This window comes from Lissotriton helveticus, chromosome 1_1 (genome assembly GCF_964261635.1).
Source record: "Lissotriton helveticus chromosome 1_1, aLisHel1.1, whole genome shotgun sequence".
NCBI classification, from domain to species: Eukaryota; Metazoa; Chordata; class Amphibia; order Caudata; family Salamandridae; genus Lissotriton; species Lissotriton helveticus.
In genome coordinates, this window is record NC_136057.1 from 1,678,362,016 (window position 1) to 1,678,377,976 (window position 15,961).

At 40.7% G+C, this 15,961-nt stretch overlaps 1 protein-coding gene across 2 annotated transcripts in view; it reads right to left on the reverse strand.

Annotated features, from left to right (window-relative positions):
- The window catches only part of ARHGEF25 (Rho guanine nucleotide exchange factor 25), an 896,541-nt gene that overhangs the window by 237,012 nt on the left and 643,568 nt on the right, over positions 1 to 15,961 (reverse strand). For both annotated transcript variants that reach the window (XM_078688964.1, XM_078688966.1), the window contains 3 exons: positions 4,445 to 4,569; positions 3,036 to 3,102; positions 1,325 to 1,428 (listed from right to left, as the gene is read on the reverse strand). In XM_078688964.1, coding sequence (XP_078545090.1) covers positions 1,325 to 1,428; positions 3,036 to 3,102; positions 4,445 to 4,569 — 296 coding nt within the window. The remainder of the gene's footprint in view (positions 1 to 1,324; positions 1,429 to 3,035; positions 3,103 to 4,444; positions 4,570 to 15,961) is intronic.

Genomic DNA, 15,961 nt, shown 5'->3' on the forward strand with positions numbered 1-15,961 from the left:
TTGCATTCTAAGAGGGCACAGTCTACACGGAAACCATGGCAACTGGGGAGACGTATGTTGGTACCTCGCTGAGAAGTGATAATGCAGCAGCTGCAGCAGCTCCAGCAGGTTCTGCGCCTAGCAACCAACCCGTGCCAGCTGAGTTTTAATAGCACTTTGCCTCTCTCTACTATATCGAGGCCCGGTCATAAAACTTGCAGGAGAAAAAAAAACGAAACACCGAACTAATTCTTATGATGTGTGGCAGTGACTCATAAACAGCAATGCGAGAATTTAAATATATCACCGATAAAGTGTCTTAACAGGTGGGTGCACCAGTCATGGTGGGGAAAATAAACTGCACTTTGAAACCTTATTAAAGAAGAACATGCCGTCAAGTAACCCCATCACCGACAGCACTTGGCAAGTGCCTTGAGGGCCTGAGAAAAACTGACATGAACTATTCTTCTAAATTATAACTCACTTAAGGTTCGAATATATTTTCTCACTCACCTATTAAATTAAATGTATTAGTATAATCAGCATCTAAAATAGGGACATATCAAAACAAGCATGCTGCCTTCCGTGAAGCCGGCCAGGAAGAGAGCAGTCATCGGCGCGCGGCGGAGACGCTGGCGCCGTGTGCGTGCGCGCGACTGAATCCGCGCGTGGCCAGCTCTTGTCGCTCCTCTCCCATTGAAAATGCTGGGCGCGTGCCCAGCTCTTGTCTCCTTTGCCGGCTGAAACGATTACAATAGTTCTCTGCCGAGAACGCGCTTCGTGCGTCTCTAGGCCGAGACCTAAAAAGACTGCTGTAAAAGTCATGTAAGACACTGACTTTTCTCTGCAGAATACATGGTCCAGGGTAGAATAGTGTTTGTCTGCAGTTCAGGAGCAAGTTCCGGATGCTGTTTTTTTACTCTGATTTCTTTAATGTACATGTAGAACATTCGGGAGCAAACACGTAGGACTTTGGTGAGGTTTCGCCCAAATAATGTCTCCAATATGGAAAACACAGTCATAATAAAGACATTTTTTCATTTCTGACAATCCAGATTTCTCTGAGCATAAAGTAGGTTCTGCAACCTTGTGAAATTTTGCTTAAATTTGAGAGGATAACCATGATTAACATTACAACGTAAACTTATTTTAAAGCATTATAACCGAAGACTGCAATATCACAGCTTGCTTATCTATTTCGATGTGCCGGAAAATGCGTCTGCTTGCACAACTCTCAGAGCATTTGCATAGCTATGGTGGAGGTGGAAAGCAAAGCAAATGTGGCAAATGAAGCAGTCCATTTCACTCATTCATTATCACAGCCGGACTGACATATCCAACTTACTCCTTGTGCCAGTCATAGATCTGATGTATGTTCCCAAATACAATCTTGTCTTTCCCCTTCATGTCGTCAGGGATGCCTTTGGTGTTCATCGTGGCCATGTAACCCTACGGAGAAAGGACACAGTGAAGTAACCTAGTCTGTTCACTGCCCTCTCTCATTTAACATTGCAACTCTACCTAATATATATTTTCACCCTTTGTTCTGACCCTGATTTTGCTACTCTACATCAGTATCACCTTGGCATTTAATTAAATCTGTTAATGTGCTTGTTACTTTTTGTTTCCTATTTTGAGAAGTAAGTTGCATGAATGCAAACCCTTTGCACAAGTTAACTAATGTTATGTTTCACTTTCCCATCTGCTCTGGTCTCGTAGCAACTCTTTAATTAAGGCTATACAGTTCTGCAGAAAAATAAAATCTCTTCTACTGTGTTCATTCACTAAGCAATCTAATTCTTCCTTTGCCTAGATTCTCGCCATTCCTTTCACAGGAAACCAGGCACCATTTGGTCATCTGTCTGTCATTTATTCATCTGGTGATCCAACCCAAGACTGAACACGATTTTCCTTGTGCAGACCTCAAAAGTGGATTTCAGAAGTAGACACAACACGATAGCTAATGCTCTGACAGTTTCACATGCTATTCATAATGTGGACCCCAGAACTAGACACAATCCTCAAGAGGTGATAACCAGAACTGGGCATCATATCAAGAGAATGGGATCCCCAGAATGGAACACATTCCTACAGATGTAACCTTCAGAAATGGATATTGAGCCACATATGAGAAAGGAATATCGTTCTTTAGATGTGGTACCCAGAATTAGACAAAATGTTCCAAATGTGTCCTTCAGAAATGGAAAGCCTTCCAAATGTGGTCTTTCAAAACCTTTCCACCAGTTTCCAGATGTGAACATAATATACAAGAAAGTGGAGTCCACTTCCCGACCCAAATCCCAGAGTTGAACAAAATCTTACTAAGGCGTTCTACAGAACTGGATACAGTCCTCTACTTGTGCTCGCCATAATTGGACAAAATACTTCAGAAGTGTTCTCCAGAAATGGACACACTGCCCCAGAAGGCATTTGAGCATCAGTAAATCAATCTCCCTTTAGCACCAAGTAATAACTCTCTCTTTGAACATCACCTTTCTCCCTGCACTCCCCAAGGCACACAACTCCCTTTAGCCTTGTCAATGCCCTTCACAAGTGTAAATTTCCAAGTGTTGACAGAGCCAGTAAGTTCTCTTCTTAAAGAGACTTCATGCTGACTCTACCCCTGCGCCCTTTAACTGGCTTCAATACTGAAGTCATCTTACTCCTAATCAATGGATCAATAATTACTGATAACAAGAAGGGCTGCCTAACATCACAAACAAAAAATGAAGTAGACGTCTGTAGTGAATATCAATACATTTAGGAGACACAGGTGAATTTATTGCACATTTATGAGCACACCCGTGCCCCATTAGACAAATACTAGCCCAGCCTATCAGCATATTAGAGTAGACACTAGTCCACAAGCAAACCTCACTCTTAATAAAAGCGTGATTGCTTGTGCCTGATTTCAGGCTATTGTCATGGCCCTACACAAGAAAGCAAATCTAAATACAGAATGATGTTGTGCTCAGTTATGACCGAATGCCCTCTGGAGTCTTTCAGAATGCATTGCGAGACCCTCCTGCATGCTTGGATCTATCCTGCTGAAGTACCTCGACGATCTGTGCAAGGTCCTCCACATACAGCTTCTCCGTTTCAATGAGTTCCATGAGGACGTACCTGGGGAGAGAGAGAAGGAGAGAAAAACAAGCCACTGATAAGCGAAGCGGGGTAAGTCAAGCTTCGGACACCCGAAGGCAAATCCCATGTGCTAACATGAGGCGCTAATTTAAAGCAACATGTAAATCAAGGTTGTCTCTAGACATTTGAATTTAGGACACATCTAAGAGATTGAACTACTCCAGCTTTGTCTAAAATACTTCTGTACTATTGAGTAGAATCAAGAATCCTATGGAGAAGATTCTCCCATTTGTGCTGTAATATGCCTTTTTTTTCTTTTTACCACACTCGGAAGGAGATGACCAGATCTGTAAAAGCTTTACTAATGATAGTGGAATCTATATTTGTGACACAGCCAGCAGTCACTGGCGAGGGCTAGGATTACAGATTTCAGGATTAGCTAGATGGCAGAGGAAGCATGCGCTAAATCAGTTGATTTGTCACGTTACATCTGATCACAAGGATGACAATCTTCACTGACATGTCAAAGAATGTAGTCTCACCTCGGACCAATACCAACTACATAAAACACCAGCTACAGGCGTTTCTCCAAGATGAGTGCCTCTTCTCCAGTGGAACTTTGTTGCATATATGAAAAAAGTTCCTGAAGATGGATCAGAAAACTCAAGGCTTTTTATAAAGCATTAAATGGAGTTAGGTAGCAATAAACATCAGTTATGTGTTAATGGAGCCACAGGCTCCCTTTAGTGGTGATGGTGTACTCCAAATATATATTGTGAAGTTACATTAGGAAGGACTCTGACTCAGGGTATTGGTTGCAAATCCCCATGAAATTTATGAACATATTTTCTTTGGCCGTTCTGAATGTTAATAATTTAGGTACTAGGTACATGGTAGCTGGAACATGTTCTTTGGACAAAAAAATCAATAGATAATGCAATAGCAACATTTTATCAAGACTATCTGGACGTATATTCACAAGTTTACATAGTATGCTAATTGTAAGCTTCTTCTCTCACTCTGTGTTTTTATTCCTTTCACGTAAATATAAAGCAATTTTAGTTGAATTTAGAGTAATTTATTTTTGTTCGGGGAAAATGACTAACTACTTCTGTTGGAGTGAGATTTGGTTGTCATGTTCACACACAGAGGTAGACAACCAAGAACTCTCCCTCGAGCTCATGGGATCCAGAACAATATGGAATACACTGACTTTTTAACACTGCTTGTTTTAGAACAATTGGGCTTTCCACGATCACAGAATCAGGTAACCTAAAATAAGGTTGTCTAGCTATGTTCATTGAAGGCACAGTTGAGACTGAGCTACCTTGGGACACACAATTATAAACCCCTATTTTTCTAATGCAGAGAAATCACTTACATACTCTTTTCTAAGGCACTCGTGCGTTCTTCCTCTGTGTCTGTTGGGGGTAAGGGATAACCAGGCAGATCCTCCACTAAAACGGGGTCTGAAGAGTCATCTGTAATGTGGGGTAAGTGGGGATCCTGGAAGAAAAGGCAGAAAATGTTAAAGGAGGGGTCCTTGGCACATGCCAGTGACAGAATCATGCCTCCATAATATTGATACACACCTATATGTATTATTGCTGGATTAACATCAAACACTATTACTTAATCGTAATATCTTTATCCATGCTTGATTACTTAAAACATTTCAATGATTAGGCACAGAAAATTAAAATTAGTGTAAAACAATATGTGATTAATTAGTTCAAAACTCATAAAATTCTACAGCTTTAACTGTTATGACAAACTTGGAATATTGCATACCAGATAACTCACGTTCACAGACACAGTTTCATGCTGAAATGTTCATGCGTTTAGTTTCTTTTCCACCAACATCTGGAATTTCACCAAATGTGTGTGTTTAAAATAGGGTCATTTGGGTATGAAGAGCGAATAATAGCTTGCCAGCATGTACGTTTACGCCTTATATTTAACAGTTGCTTTAACAGGTTTTGTGTTTCCGTTAAGAGCGTCACAAAAATGCAAACTAAATGGATTAGAGAAACGTCTGCTTTTTTACATAGTTTGCACAGATTATTTTCCGTCTCCGTGGCCCACCTCGAGGCTTGATCAAGAGCTGGCATGTGACCCAGATACAAGATTTCACAAAACCAACACACTGAGGGCCCGATTCACAAAACTAACTTAAGGCAAAACCCTAAACTTATTACCATTTTGTTATTCACAGAAGGCACTTACTCATTTCGGTATTCACAGAAGTTAGGAGTCCTAACATTAGGACTCCTAACTTCTGTGAATACCAAAATGAGCAAGTGCCTTCTGTGAATACCAAAATGGTAGTAAGTTTAGGATTTTGTCTTGTTAGTTCTGTGAATCGGGCCCAATAAGAGGTGGACTGGCCAAGCAACAAAGGGACTATTTTCAGTGATGCTGGTTTCATGGGAAGTCAGAAAAAGGGCAATTATCCCTTGTGGGCATGTGTATAAACTATAAGTAAGGATTAGGGGCTTGCAAGAGAATCACGTATAAAACGTTTTTCAAAACAATTTAACTAAATTATCTGTCCCAACCATGATAGTAGGGAATAAACCACACCTAAGTAGGATGATATTATCAAGAATTTGAACATAAGGAAAGGGCAAACACAACAAATAGAATCAATACTTATATTGGATCTATTGGATTATGGTGTACAAATCAAACAATTCTACAAAAACATTAACCTTGTCAGGTCAGTTTCAATGTATGAATGAGAAAACCAAAGATTCATGTCCATAACGTCCACTCTAATAAAAATCTATATTTTTACACCACGAAGATCAAGTAACAGAATATGGTATTTTTAATTGATGATTTCATTGATGATATCTCAGTATGTCATTATCCGAATCCCTACCGAAATGTGTTTTTTGTAGTTTCTTTAGCCCTCTAAAGAGTTTTCTGTCAATCACATACTGCTAACATTTCAATTAGTTTCTCTCTCTCTTTTATCAATCAATCCTGTCTGCTTCTAGATTGCCGCCGTTGAGTCATGATCATGGCTTCATCACAATACGTCCATGTTTAAACTATTTCTAGCACTCCCTTTTTTTAAGTGAGTGACATATTGCTGAAAGTTTCCTCTTGGAAAAGCATGGTTTTATTTATTAAAGCCTCTTCTGGTCTGCATTTTGTTAAATGCTGTTGATTGCTTTTTCACCCAATATGGGCCGCAAGATTTACATTCTAGTCTTCGTGCCTATATTTAGTCGTTTCATTTGTTTTTACCTCCCCTTTTTGAAGTGTGACATATTGTCGAAACAAATTACCCCTGGGTTAAGCATTGGTATATCTATTGAAGCCTTGCCTGATATCTGTTCTATTAAACGATGTTGATTGTTAGTCTTCACAAAAACATTTTGGGGGGCATATTGTGTATAAATATCGAAGCACATACCTCTTATATTTGCCAGAAATTACACCCGTGAGATGTTCCATGTGATTCCTTCTCTTTCGTTGAGTCTCCTTGATTTCTTGCTTGAATCACATGTTATGTTATGTTAACATGCTCCTCAACTTTTGCAATGTAAAAGTGCATGTCCATTACTACCATTGCACCTCCTTTATCTGCTGGTTGTATTTGTATTGTGCGATTCTTGGCCAGGTTCTGTAAAGTTCGTTCTTCTGGCCAAGAACCGCACAATACAAATACAACCAGCAGATAAAGGAGGTGCAATGGTAGTAATGGACATGCACTTTTATATTGCAAAAGTTGAGGAGCATGTTTCTGATGAAGACACATATCAACTTCTGGATAGAGATCCCACGACATTATTGCAATCAATGCTCAAAGATCTATTGCAAGGAGCGCTTGAACAGGATTGGATTGATGAAAAGATTAAGAGTTTTTTAACTACGAATCATCCACGGTGCCCTAAACTTTATATGCTCCCAAAGGTGCATAAACACCTCACAAACCCACCATGTAGACCAATTGTCTCGGGGTGTGGGTCTATTTTTGACCCCCTCGGTAAATTTTTGGATTTTTTTCTGCAGAAGTTTGTTCAGAATTGGAGATCTTACATAAGGGACACGAGTGACTTCTTAACTAAAATCTCGGAGATCAATGGTGAGGTGGATGAAAGTTGGATTCTTTGTACAATAGATGTAATATCTTTATACACCTCAATTCCTCACTAAGCCGGACTAGACTCAGTGGAATGGGCTCTTCTACAAATGGAGGATCTACCCACAGATAAAGTGTTTCTCTTGCAGTTATTGAAATTTTGTTTGAATAATAGTTATTTTGAATGGAACCAACGGTTCTACGCCCAAATGACTGGAACATCCATGGGCTTTGCAGGGGCCCCTGCATATGCAAACATTTTCATGGCGCAATTTGAGGCAGATCATTTATTTGGAACCACAGCATTGGCACAGATTAAGCTGTATTGTCGCTTTATAGACGACATTTTTCTTGTCTGGCAAGGCACCGAGGAATCCTTACTCAATACTATACAACATCTTAATCAAGTGAACTCAAGGATTCAATTTACGCACAAAATTGACCGCAACACAATGGATTTCCTGGATGTGAGAATTCACAAACACCCCACAGGTTTCAGAACAGAATTGTATACGAAAATAACGGATCGAAACAGTGCATTGCACTATACAAGTTTCCACCCGAGACGACTAGTGGAGAACTTACCTGTCTCTCAATTCATTCGCATTAAAAGGATTTGTTCACAACCAACAACTAGTGAGGCTAACATTGAGAGGTTTGTCCAAAGATATAGAGATCGTGGATATCCTGAGCAAATTGTGGAACGAAGTAGAGAGCGAGCCTCACATATGAGCAGACAAACATTGTTACAACCAAGACCAAAAGTCAAACAGGATAGAATGGTGTTTGTGACAAAGTTTACAACGGCATCTACAAGAATCAAACAAATTATCAACCAGAGATGGGAACTGTTGTCTACAGAACAAGACTTTAATGGGATTTTTGCTCAACAACCGATGCATGTTTACAAAAGAGGACCCAATATCAGACAGTTACTGAAACGAACAGTGACTGAGGAACAACACAAGGATTGGAAGGGAACGATTCGATGTTTGAACTGTGTAAACTGTAATAACATCATCACTGGCAATACCTTTTCTCATCCAACCACAGGTAAAACTATTAGATTGAAGTATAGCAGTGATTGTAATACCCAAAATGTAATCTACGGGATCAAATGTCCATGCGGTAAACTGTATATTGGTAAGACTGAGCGGAAGTTTAAGACAAGATTAAATGAGCACAAAAGCAGAATACGCAACCAATATTTGTCATCACCTCTTGCCACTCACTGGAAAGAATCAGGTCACACCATCTCTCAATTACGCTGCCTTATTATAGAAAAAGTGTCAAGTCAATCTGGGGTTGACAACAGACAGCGACTCCTCCAACGGGAGTTATATTGGATTAAGCATCTGCAAACAATGCAGCCAAAGGGATTAAATGACAGATATGATTTATCGTGTTATCTGTAGGAGTTTTAAACACGAAATATTGTTGACATTTGAGATACCTATTTACATAGTCAACCTGAAAAAGTAACAGGCTTTATGTTGAGGAATTCATTTAACATGTATAAGCAATGATTGATGACTGGCATGTCTCATTACCTTCTTCTAAGTATCGTTACATATTATAATTTGTATCTAACATTGAGATATGTACAGCGTGAAGGCTAAAACTCAATTTGGTTTCTATCATGGTATATTCATGTGATTATAATTATTGTTATTTATGTTCTGTGTGGTTTACCCATGTCACACTATGCTTTACATACATTTTCACTGACATACCTATTCCCCAGTCATATATTATTTTAACCCTCGTTATTTAGTTCACTTAGTATGAATAGTTTATTCCAACGTTTTATTTCACATATTTTTCAATGATTGAACCCCATTGCGGTCTTTCACTTTCAGCGGCAGAACGTAGGATGATCATACTGTATATTTTTAATATCCGGAACTATTGTATTGCGCATGTTAAATCATAATTCTGACTACTTTAGCATTTATTACGATATTTAAAGCAATATGGCACTTTCCAAAGATCGATTCAATACGAATATTCTACTTTTAAAGATGGCGGATCACGTTTGCCGTAAAAAGTAAACACCTTTTACCTAGTCCTCTCTTACTGTCGGTCAAATACGGGCTTTCCGTAACGTTAAACATAAGTAATGGCGCGGTCAACCCAAACCTAAAACGGAGGACGCGGTCTCGGTATTCTTTTGGAGCACTGGCGACGCTTTTATCAGGTATTTCACATAGCGTTACCCGGGCAAAATGTATATAGATACTCTGTTATTTTTTCGGGTCCATTTAGTGCAGTAAATATTTTGTTCTCTTTAAATTTAGGAAACGATTAAACCACTCTTAAGGTATGTGGTTATGGAATTGGTTTAAACATCGTAACGTCTGAGAGTTTATAACAGTATCTAACGCCATATTATATGTTTATAGATCGGCATAATCTACACAGCCAAGGTAGGATAATTCACTTAATTCACTTTTGTCGTATTTGAGATCGTACGTGTCTGGCACGAAAAATCTAATGTTTAGGTTGCTATAACTTTGTATCTGCAGATTACCAACCTCCTGAAAGCACGGGGTAAGCTACCCATTTTTGATCCTCTAGTCGTAAATCTTTAGAGAGTACATTGCACATAACGTTTCTTTAGAACGTGGTTTATTATTGGCTCTCTATTTTTTCATTTTTTCATTCTTAGCTGACTGAACACATTAACAATTACGAGAGGCATGGAATTAGTTTACTTCTATACATACCCCATGAAAAATTGTTTAAAACAGCACACTTACAAGTCCTGTTGTTTCATTCTTTATTGCAGATCAGCCCCTGATGAAGGCACAATCTGGTGCCGAAATGCATTGGGCATGAACACATAAAACAACCATATAATATGAATTATGAGTGGTCATAACTCGATTTCTAATTGTTGATTCTTGAAAATATTGTATTGTAAGATAATGTGTCAAATTGAATTGAATTTATATCAATGTATGGAATGTTTCATTTTTTGATTACAAATGAATCAGTATATGGAATTAAAATAACTGATTGTATAATTATAGTTTTGTGTTGACATTGATAAATGCTTAAGGTGTAGGATCACACCAGGTGAATTGTGCGCAACTAGATGAGGTCTATCTCATCATAACTAGTATTTGTTCACTACGGGCATGACACACCCAGTTAGTTGCAGCACCATTTGAAAAAATATTCAGTTTAAAACGGAGTGCTCCTCACAAAACCCTTTAAACTTTCTGCCCACCAAGAGCACCTCGGACTTGGTGGAATTCAATTTCAGGCAATTGTCCGCCATCCAATCCGGGATGGACAAAAGATCGTCTTGAAATTTCGCCTGGTCCTGCTTGAGGTTGTTGGAGAATGTGAACACCACTGGGTATCATCGGCCTATGATACCATGGAAATGTTCTGAGCTATTGCTAAGGGGCCAAAGGTCAAACATAGATATTGAATAAAGTGGGGCTAAGAGCAGATCCCTGTGGCACACCACAGCCAAGAGGATAGACACCAGAAGTGAAAGGAGGGGCAGAGACCTGGAATGACCGATCAGTCAGAAAAGACGCGAACCATTCCAGGACTTTATCCTTGACCCCGATCTCTGTCAACCGATGTAACAGAATCTTGTGGGAGACCGTGTTGAAGGCCGCACTCAGGTCCAACAGGATCAGTGCAGAGGTTCTGCCTTCATCCAAAGCGGACCATAACTGTTCTGTAACTGCAAGTAGTGCAGATTCCGTACTATGTCTAGGCCGGAAACCGTTTTGTGACCTATCTAAAACTGAATTTGCTTCCAAATATAGAGTTACAGTCGTATTGACATGGGACTCCATGATTTTGGCAAGGTATGGAATCAGGGATAGTGGGCGAAAATTCTCTGGTAGAGAAGCATCCAGCATTGGGTTTTTTAGTAGAGGAATAACTTTGGCATGTTTCCATGACTTAGAAATCACTGCGGCTGATATGGACATATTGATCAGCTACCGCCCCTCCAACAGGAGGCAGCCACAGAATTGCCTGAATAGGTCTGGTTTAACAGGGTCATCAGGGGAGCCTGATTTTACCTTGGCCGACAGAACCTCCATGTCTTTTAGGGACATGGATGGAAGGTCCTGGAGGGAATAGGGCGTGGTGTCCCAAAAGGAGTTCTGCTGAAGTTCGGGGACCGCCTTCCGTGGACAGAATGTATTATAAATACTTTCTACTTTACTGATAAAAAATTTAGCCAATATCTTGCATTGAAGTTTAGAGAACATGGTGCTGTTAGAAGCAGACAGAGGTTTTACCTTTTCTTTCATGATACCAAAAATGGTTTTAGTTGGATTGCTGCTCGTGGTGATCATATTAGCGTAGAACATTGCCCTTGTCTTCCAAACCAATTCATGGTATGCTTTGACTGTGTTCCTGTATATAGTTTTTACTGCAGGATCATATGATCTTCTCCAAGCCTGTTCTAAGATTCTACATTTTTTCTTTTCTGCCGTCAAAGACTCTTCATACCATGCATGGGTTAGAGTGCGTTTGGCAGTGGACATTTTTCCTGGAATGCAACAGTCTAAAGCTTTATTAACCCATCCCCTGAAGGCAGCATCAGCTGCTTCTAAATCTGAGGTCCATTCTGGGTGGTGCGAGCTTAGGATATCTAAGAAGGTGGTTGGGTATAGCTTGTGCCACGGATGCTTCATTATGGGTGGACGGGAGGATTGCAAAGGCGGACCATCTATGCACAAGCATAGTGAAATGAGAGAATGATCCATCCAGAACATGGGAGGGGGTTGGACCTCCATCGCCTGTAGATTCGAAATTACTGGATCAAGAAAGTGGCCTGCTGCATGTGTCGGTCCTACCACTAGCTGCATTAGCTGGCAGGCGGCCATATCACCTAGGAAATTGGGACTCCTGGCATTCCAGGTGTAGATTAAAATCCCCAATGATACTCAAATTAGCTGCTTCTAGAATCAGTATGGATGCAGTATTAGCTAAGGTCTCTTGAAAGGCTTCTGAAGGACCTGGTGGGCGATAAATAAGCAACCCAGAAAATGTAAAATTGCAAGTCAATGTAGTTTTGAAAAGAGCACTTTCACATGTTCTGCAGAGTAAGGTTGCAGGAATACGTTGATTTTAATATGATTGCTAGACTCCCCCTTCCCGACTGTTCTATTCTGGGTGCACATTGTTTGCCCACTGGTAGGGCCAAAGCTGGAATGGCCACCGAATCAGTGGTGAGCCACATTTCTGTGAAGAATAGAATATCCGGTGTGGTATCTTGCAAGAGGTCTAATATCTCTGCATGGTGTTTGACAAGGGACCTACAATTGAGGCTACATATGGTATAATTTACCTGCCCCGAGATCGGATATGGTAGTCTGGAGCATGCACCCACCCCAAACCCACATGTGTTACACTGCATGGAGAGGGAGTAAGGGCGCCATTTATGTTGACCACAAGGGGCTTTGATTTGTAAATCACACAAGAATTCTCTTGAATAGACTTGCCTTAAAAAAACAGGACCAAGGGTCCTGGCATCTGGCGACGCCATAAAATTAATTGAATTTGGATTCAACCATTTTTCCACCCACATTTCAAATTATTACCCAAATCAATATCTGGTGACTCTCCCAATTGTGATTAGACTCAGTTCTTGGTATAGGTGAGCTCCTATCTCAGATATCCGAATTGTATTAATTTTGCTACATTAACTGTCTTAATGTTGACTTTCTGTTCACTATTTCTTTATTTACAGATGCAATCTATTTCATTTACTTTGATGGCAAGTCTTACCTATTGTACAACGTGAGTATCAGTGTTATTGATTCATCATGGGATATTATAGCTTTCCCATGCCTTTGTAAATTAAATCTTGGATGGATTTTTGAAAGATTTGTCCCACTAATGCACATTCTCACTTTTCTTCTTTTTTCTTTGGCACATGTTTCTACAGCACTTTTTAGCATGAGCAATTTAAGACATTCCCTGGGCAATCAAACGTATTTAATACATATCTTTATTTTTAATATTTTATGTGCAACAGGGGTTATCTTTGTAGTTCCAATTTACTATGGGTGTCCTGAGGAATGTTCTCGTGAACTAGTGAAATTAGGGACTGAAACGATAACAACAAGTCAATCTCTCCTCATGTTAATTTTCTGGATCCTCACCATTCTGTTGTTTGAAGATTCAGACATTGAAACTAACCTGACGAGGTTAATGTTTTTGTGAAATTGTTTGTTTTGTACCACTTAATCAGATTGATCTAAATATAAGGAATAGTTCTATTTTCTGTGTATGCCTTTTCTTTATAATTAACTTTTTCTTAATATCATCCTACTTAGTTGTGATTTACTACCTACTGTCACGGTTGCGGCAGATAATTTAATTAAATCATTTTGAAAAACGTTTTTACAAATGATTGCCTTGCTAGACAGTGGATCGCAATCTGCAATAATCAACTATTTATAACACACATAACAATCAATTTATGTTTGTGGCACAATTAACAGAAACAGGTAATGGAGTTGAATAGAGTTTGACAGTTGAATATATTTTAACTGGAAGCATGTCATCTATGGCGGACTTCTCAGACCCTCATAACAACACATTTGAAACCACACCAAGGATCAAAACCATAACATGGATCTTATATATACACATATAACTATTTATTAACCCTATTCTCCACTAAGTCAATTATAGGATGGTTTCTTCAAACTATGGACTAGCCTTATTCTTACCCGATTTTTTTAAGAAGCAAACTAACAATATTAACTAAAACCATGTTTATCCAACATCTGGCAACCCTTATCCCATAAATTCGTCCTTTTATGCAAATAGCTCATACCATGGCCATAGCCTGCTGGCGTGAAGGGGGCTGTATTACCTTAGTTGGCTTATACCCATCTGGCGGTTAATCACCCTGCAAGAAGCAACAGAGACACAGGGTAGGGGCCAGTTGCTCCATTATGTCAGTTAGTAGCTATTGCATGGGAAATATGGCTGTGGTTTCCGGATGCCTCTCAATCTATTCAGACTCTTGTTGGACCGCTGCGTTTGGTTGGAGGTCGGATACGTATCACCATTTACAGTGCCCTGCATGCAGATAGGCCCAGGCCTCCCCTTAAGGTTGAGGGGACGTGGCAACAGGTTAGTGAGTTTCCAACAATGGCAGTGGAATGGACCAGGATACTGGAGTGCGGGAAGTCTCCGTCAATGCACACTTTAAAACTTACTCAATACAATATACCAGCTAAATTAATAGATAAGGTGATGAATGTCCAATTGAGCTCGTTCCTTATGGCTACTCAGGCACTGGACCAGTCACAACACGGTTTTAGAGCCAGCCATAGCACAGAATCTGCGCTAATCAAAACAACGGAAGAGATCAGAGCAGTGACCGATGCTGGGGGCAGGGCGGCGTTGGTACTGTTGGACCTTTCCGCGGCCTTCGATACGGTCCACCACGTGATACTGTTGGACCGTTTAAAGGCCTGTGGAGTACAAGGAAAAGCATTTAACATCTTAAAGGCATTCCTTTTCAACAGAGTTCAGAGTGTGGCGCTGGGCGAATTCGATTCGAAACCTTTCGTTCTACCCTGTGGGGTTCCTCAGGGTTCGTCCCTGAGCCCCACTCTGTTCAATTTATACATCAGCTCACTGGCCCCAGTAATTCGGGCATTTGGCTTTGAACTTACCTCGTATGCTGACGACACCCAGATTGTGGTGTCACTGTTGCCAGGGAAGGAGTAGCCAGGCAATTTCAGTACTGCATGTTGGCGGTGGGAAACTGGATGGCTGTAAACTGCCTTAAACTGAATTCGGCCAAAACGGAAGTTATAGTGTTTGGCTCAATCGTCAACTTCTGGAGTCCAAACTGGTGGCCTGAGCAGATGGGGAATGCCCCCACCCCTGTGCCTAAAGTTAAGAACGTAGGGGTGCATATCGATGATCAGCTTACCTTCCGACCTCAGGTTAATGCGCTGTCTTCCTCCATTTCGTTTCTGCTCAAATCTATTCGAAAGATTCTGCCATTCATCCCAGGAAGTGGTAAAAAAAACAGTAGTGACCACTCTGGTATTATCTCGGCTGGATTACTGTAACAGTCTGTTTCTTAGTGCCCAACAGGGCATACTAAACAAACTGCAGGTTCTACAAAATGCTGCGGCTCGGCTCATTACGGGCCTCCCAAGGAACGCCTCCATTTCCCAGGAGCTAGCCAAACTTCATTGGCTCCCGGTGCGAAAGCGAATCTTGTTTAAAGCGCTTTGCCTGGTGTTTAAGGCCTTGCGAAGCCTAGGCCATCATTCCTCCGGCAGTATTTCTTCTGGTATCTCCTGACAAGGCACCTCAGATCTGCTAACGCAGGGCTTATTGTTGTCCCGCGCATTAGGAAAGCGCGGTGGGGAGGCAGAAGCTTTGTGCTGGGAGCAGCCAAGGCCTGGAACGCCCTGCCCCCCCAGCTCTTAGAAAGATGACGGACCTTATGGCCTTTAGGAGAGCTCTTAAGACCTGGCTGTTCACTAATTAAGCTTTAATCGACCGTGCCTATGGAGTTTTTCAGAGCGCCAGGACACCCACGGGTAACAGAGCGCTGTACAAATGTAAAAAAATAAAATAAGTACATATTACATACCTCTCACCCAACACACCTGCACACAATATACCCGTCTAGGAATCCTGGGAGAACATGCTGTGGGAACACAGCAGCGGACTTATTTCATGTAGTGTGGAGCTGTCCTCATAGTGTACATTACATGGATAAGGTACTGGGGCACCAGCATAACGCTATGGATTGGGCGTTCCCTAAAGAAATGAAACAGTGCCTAC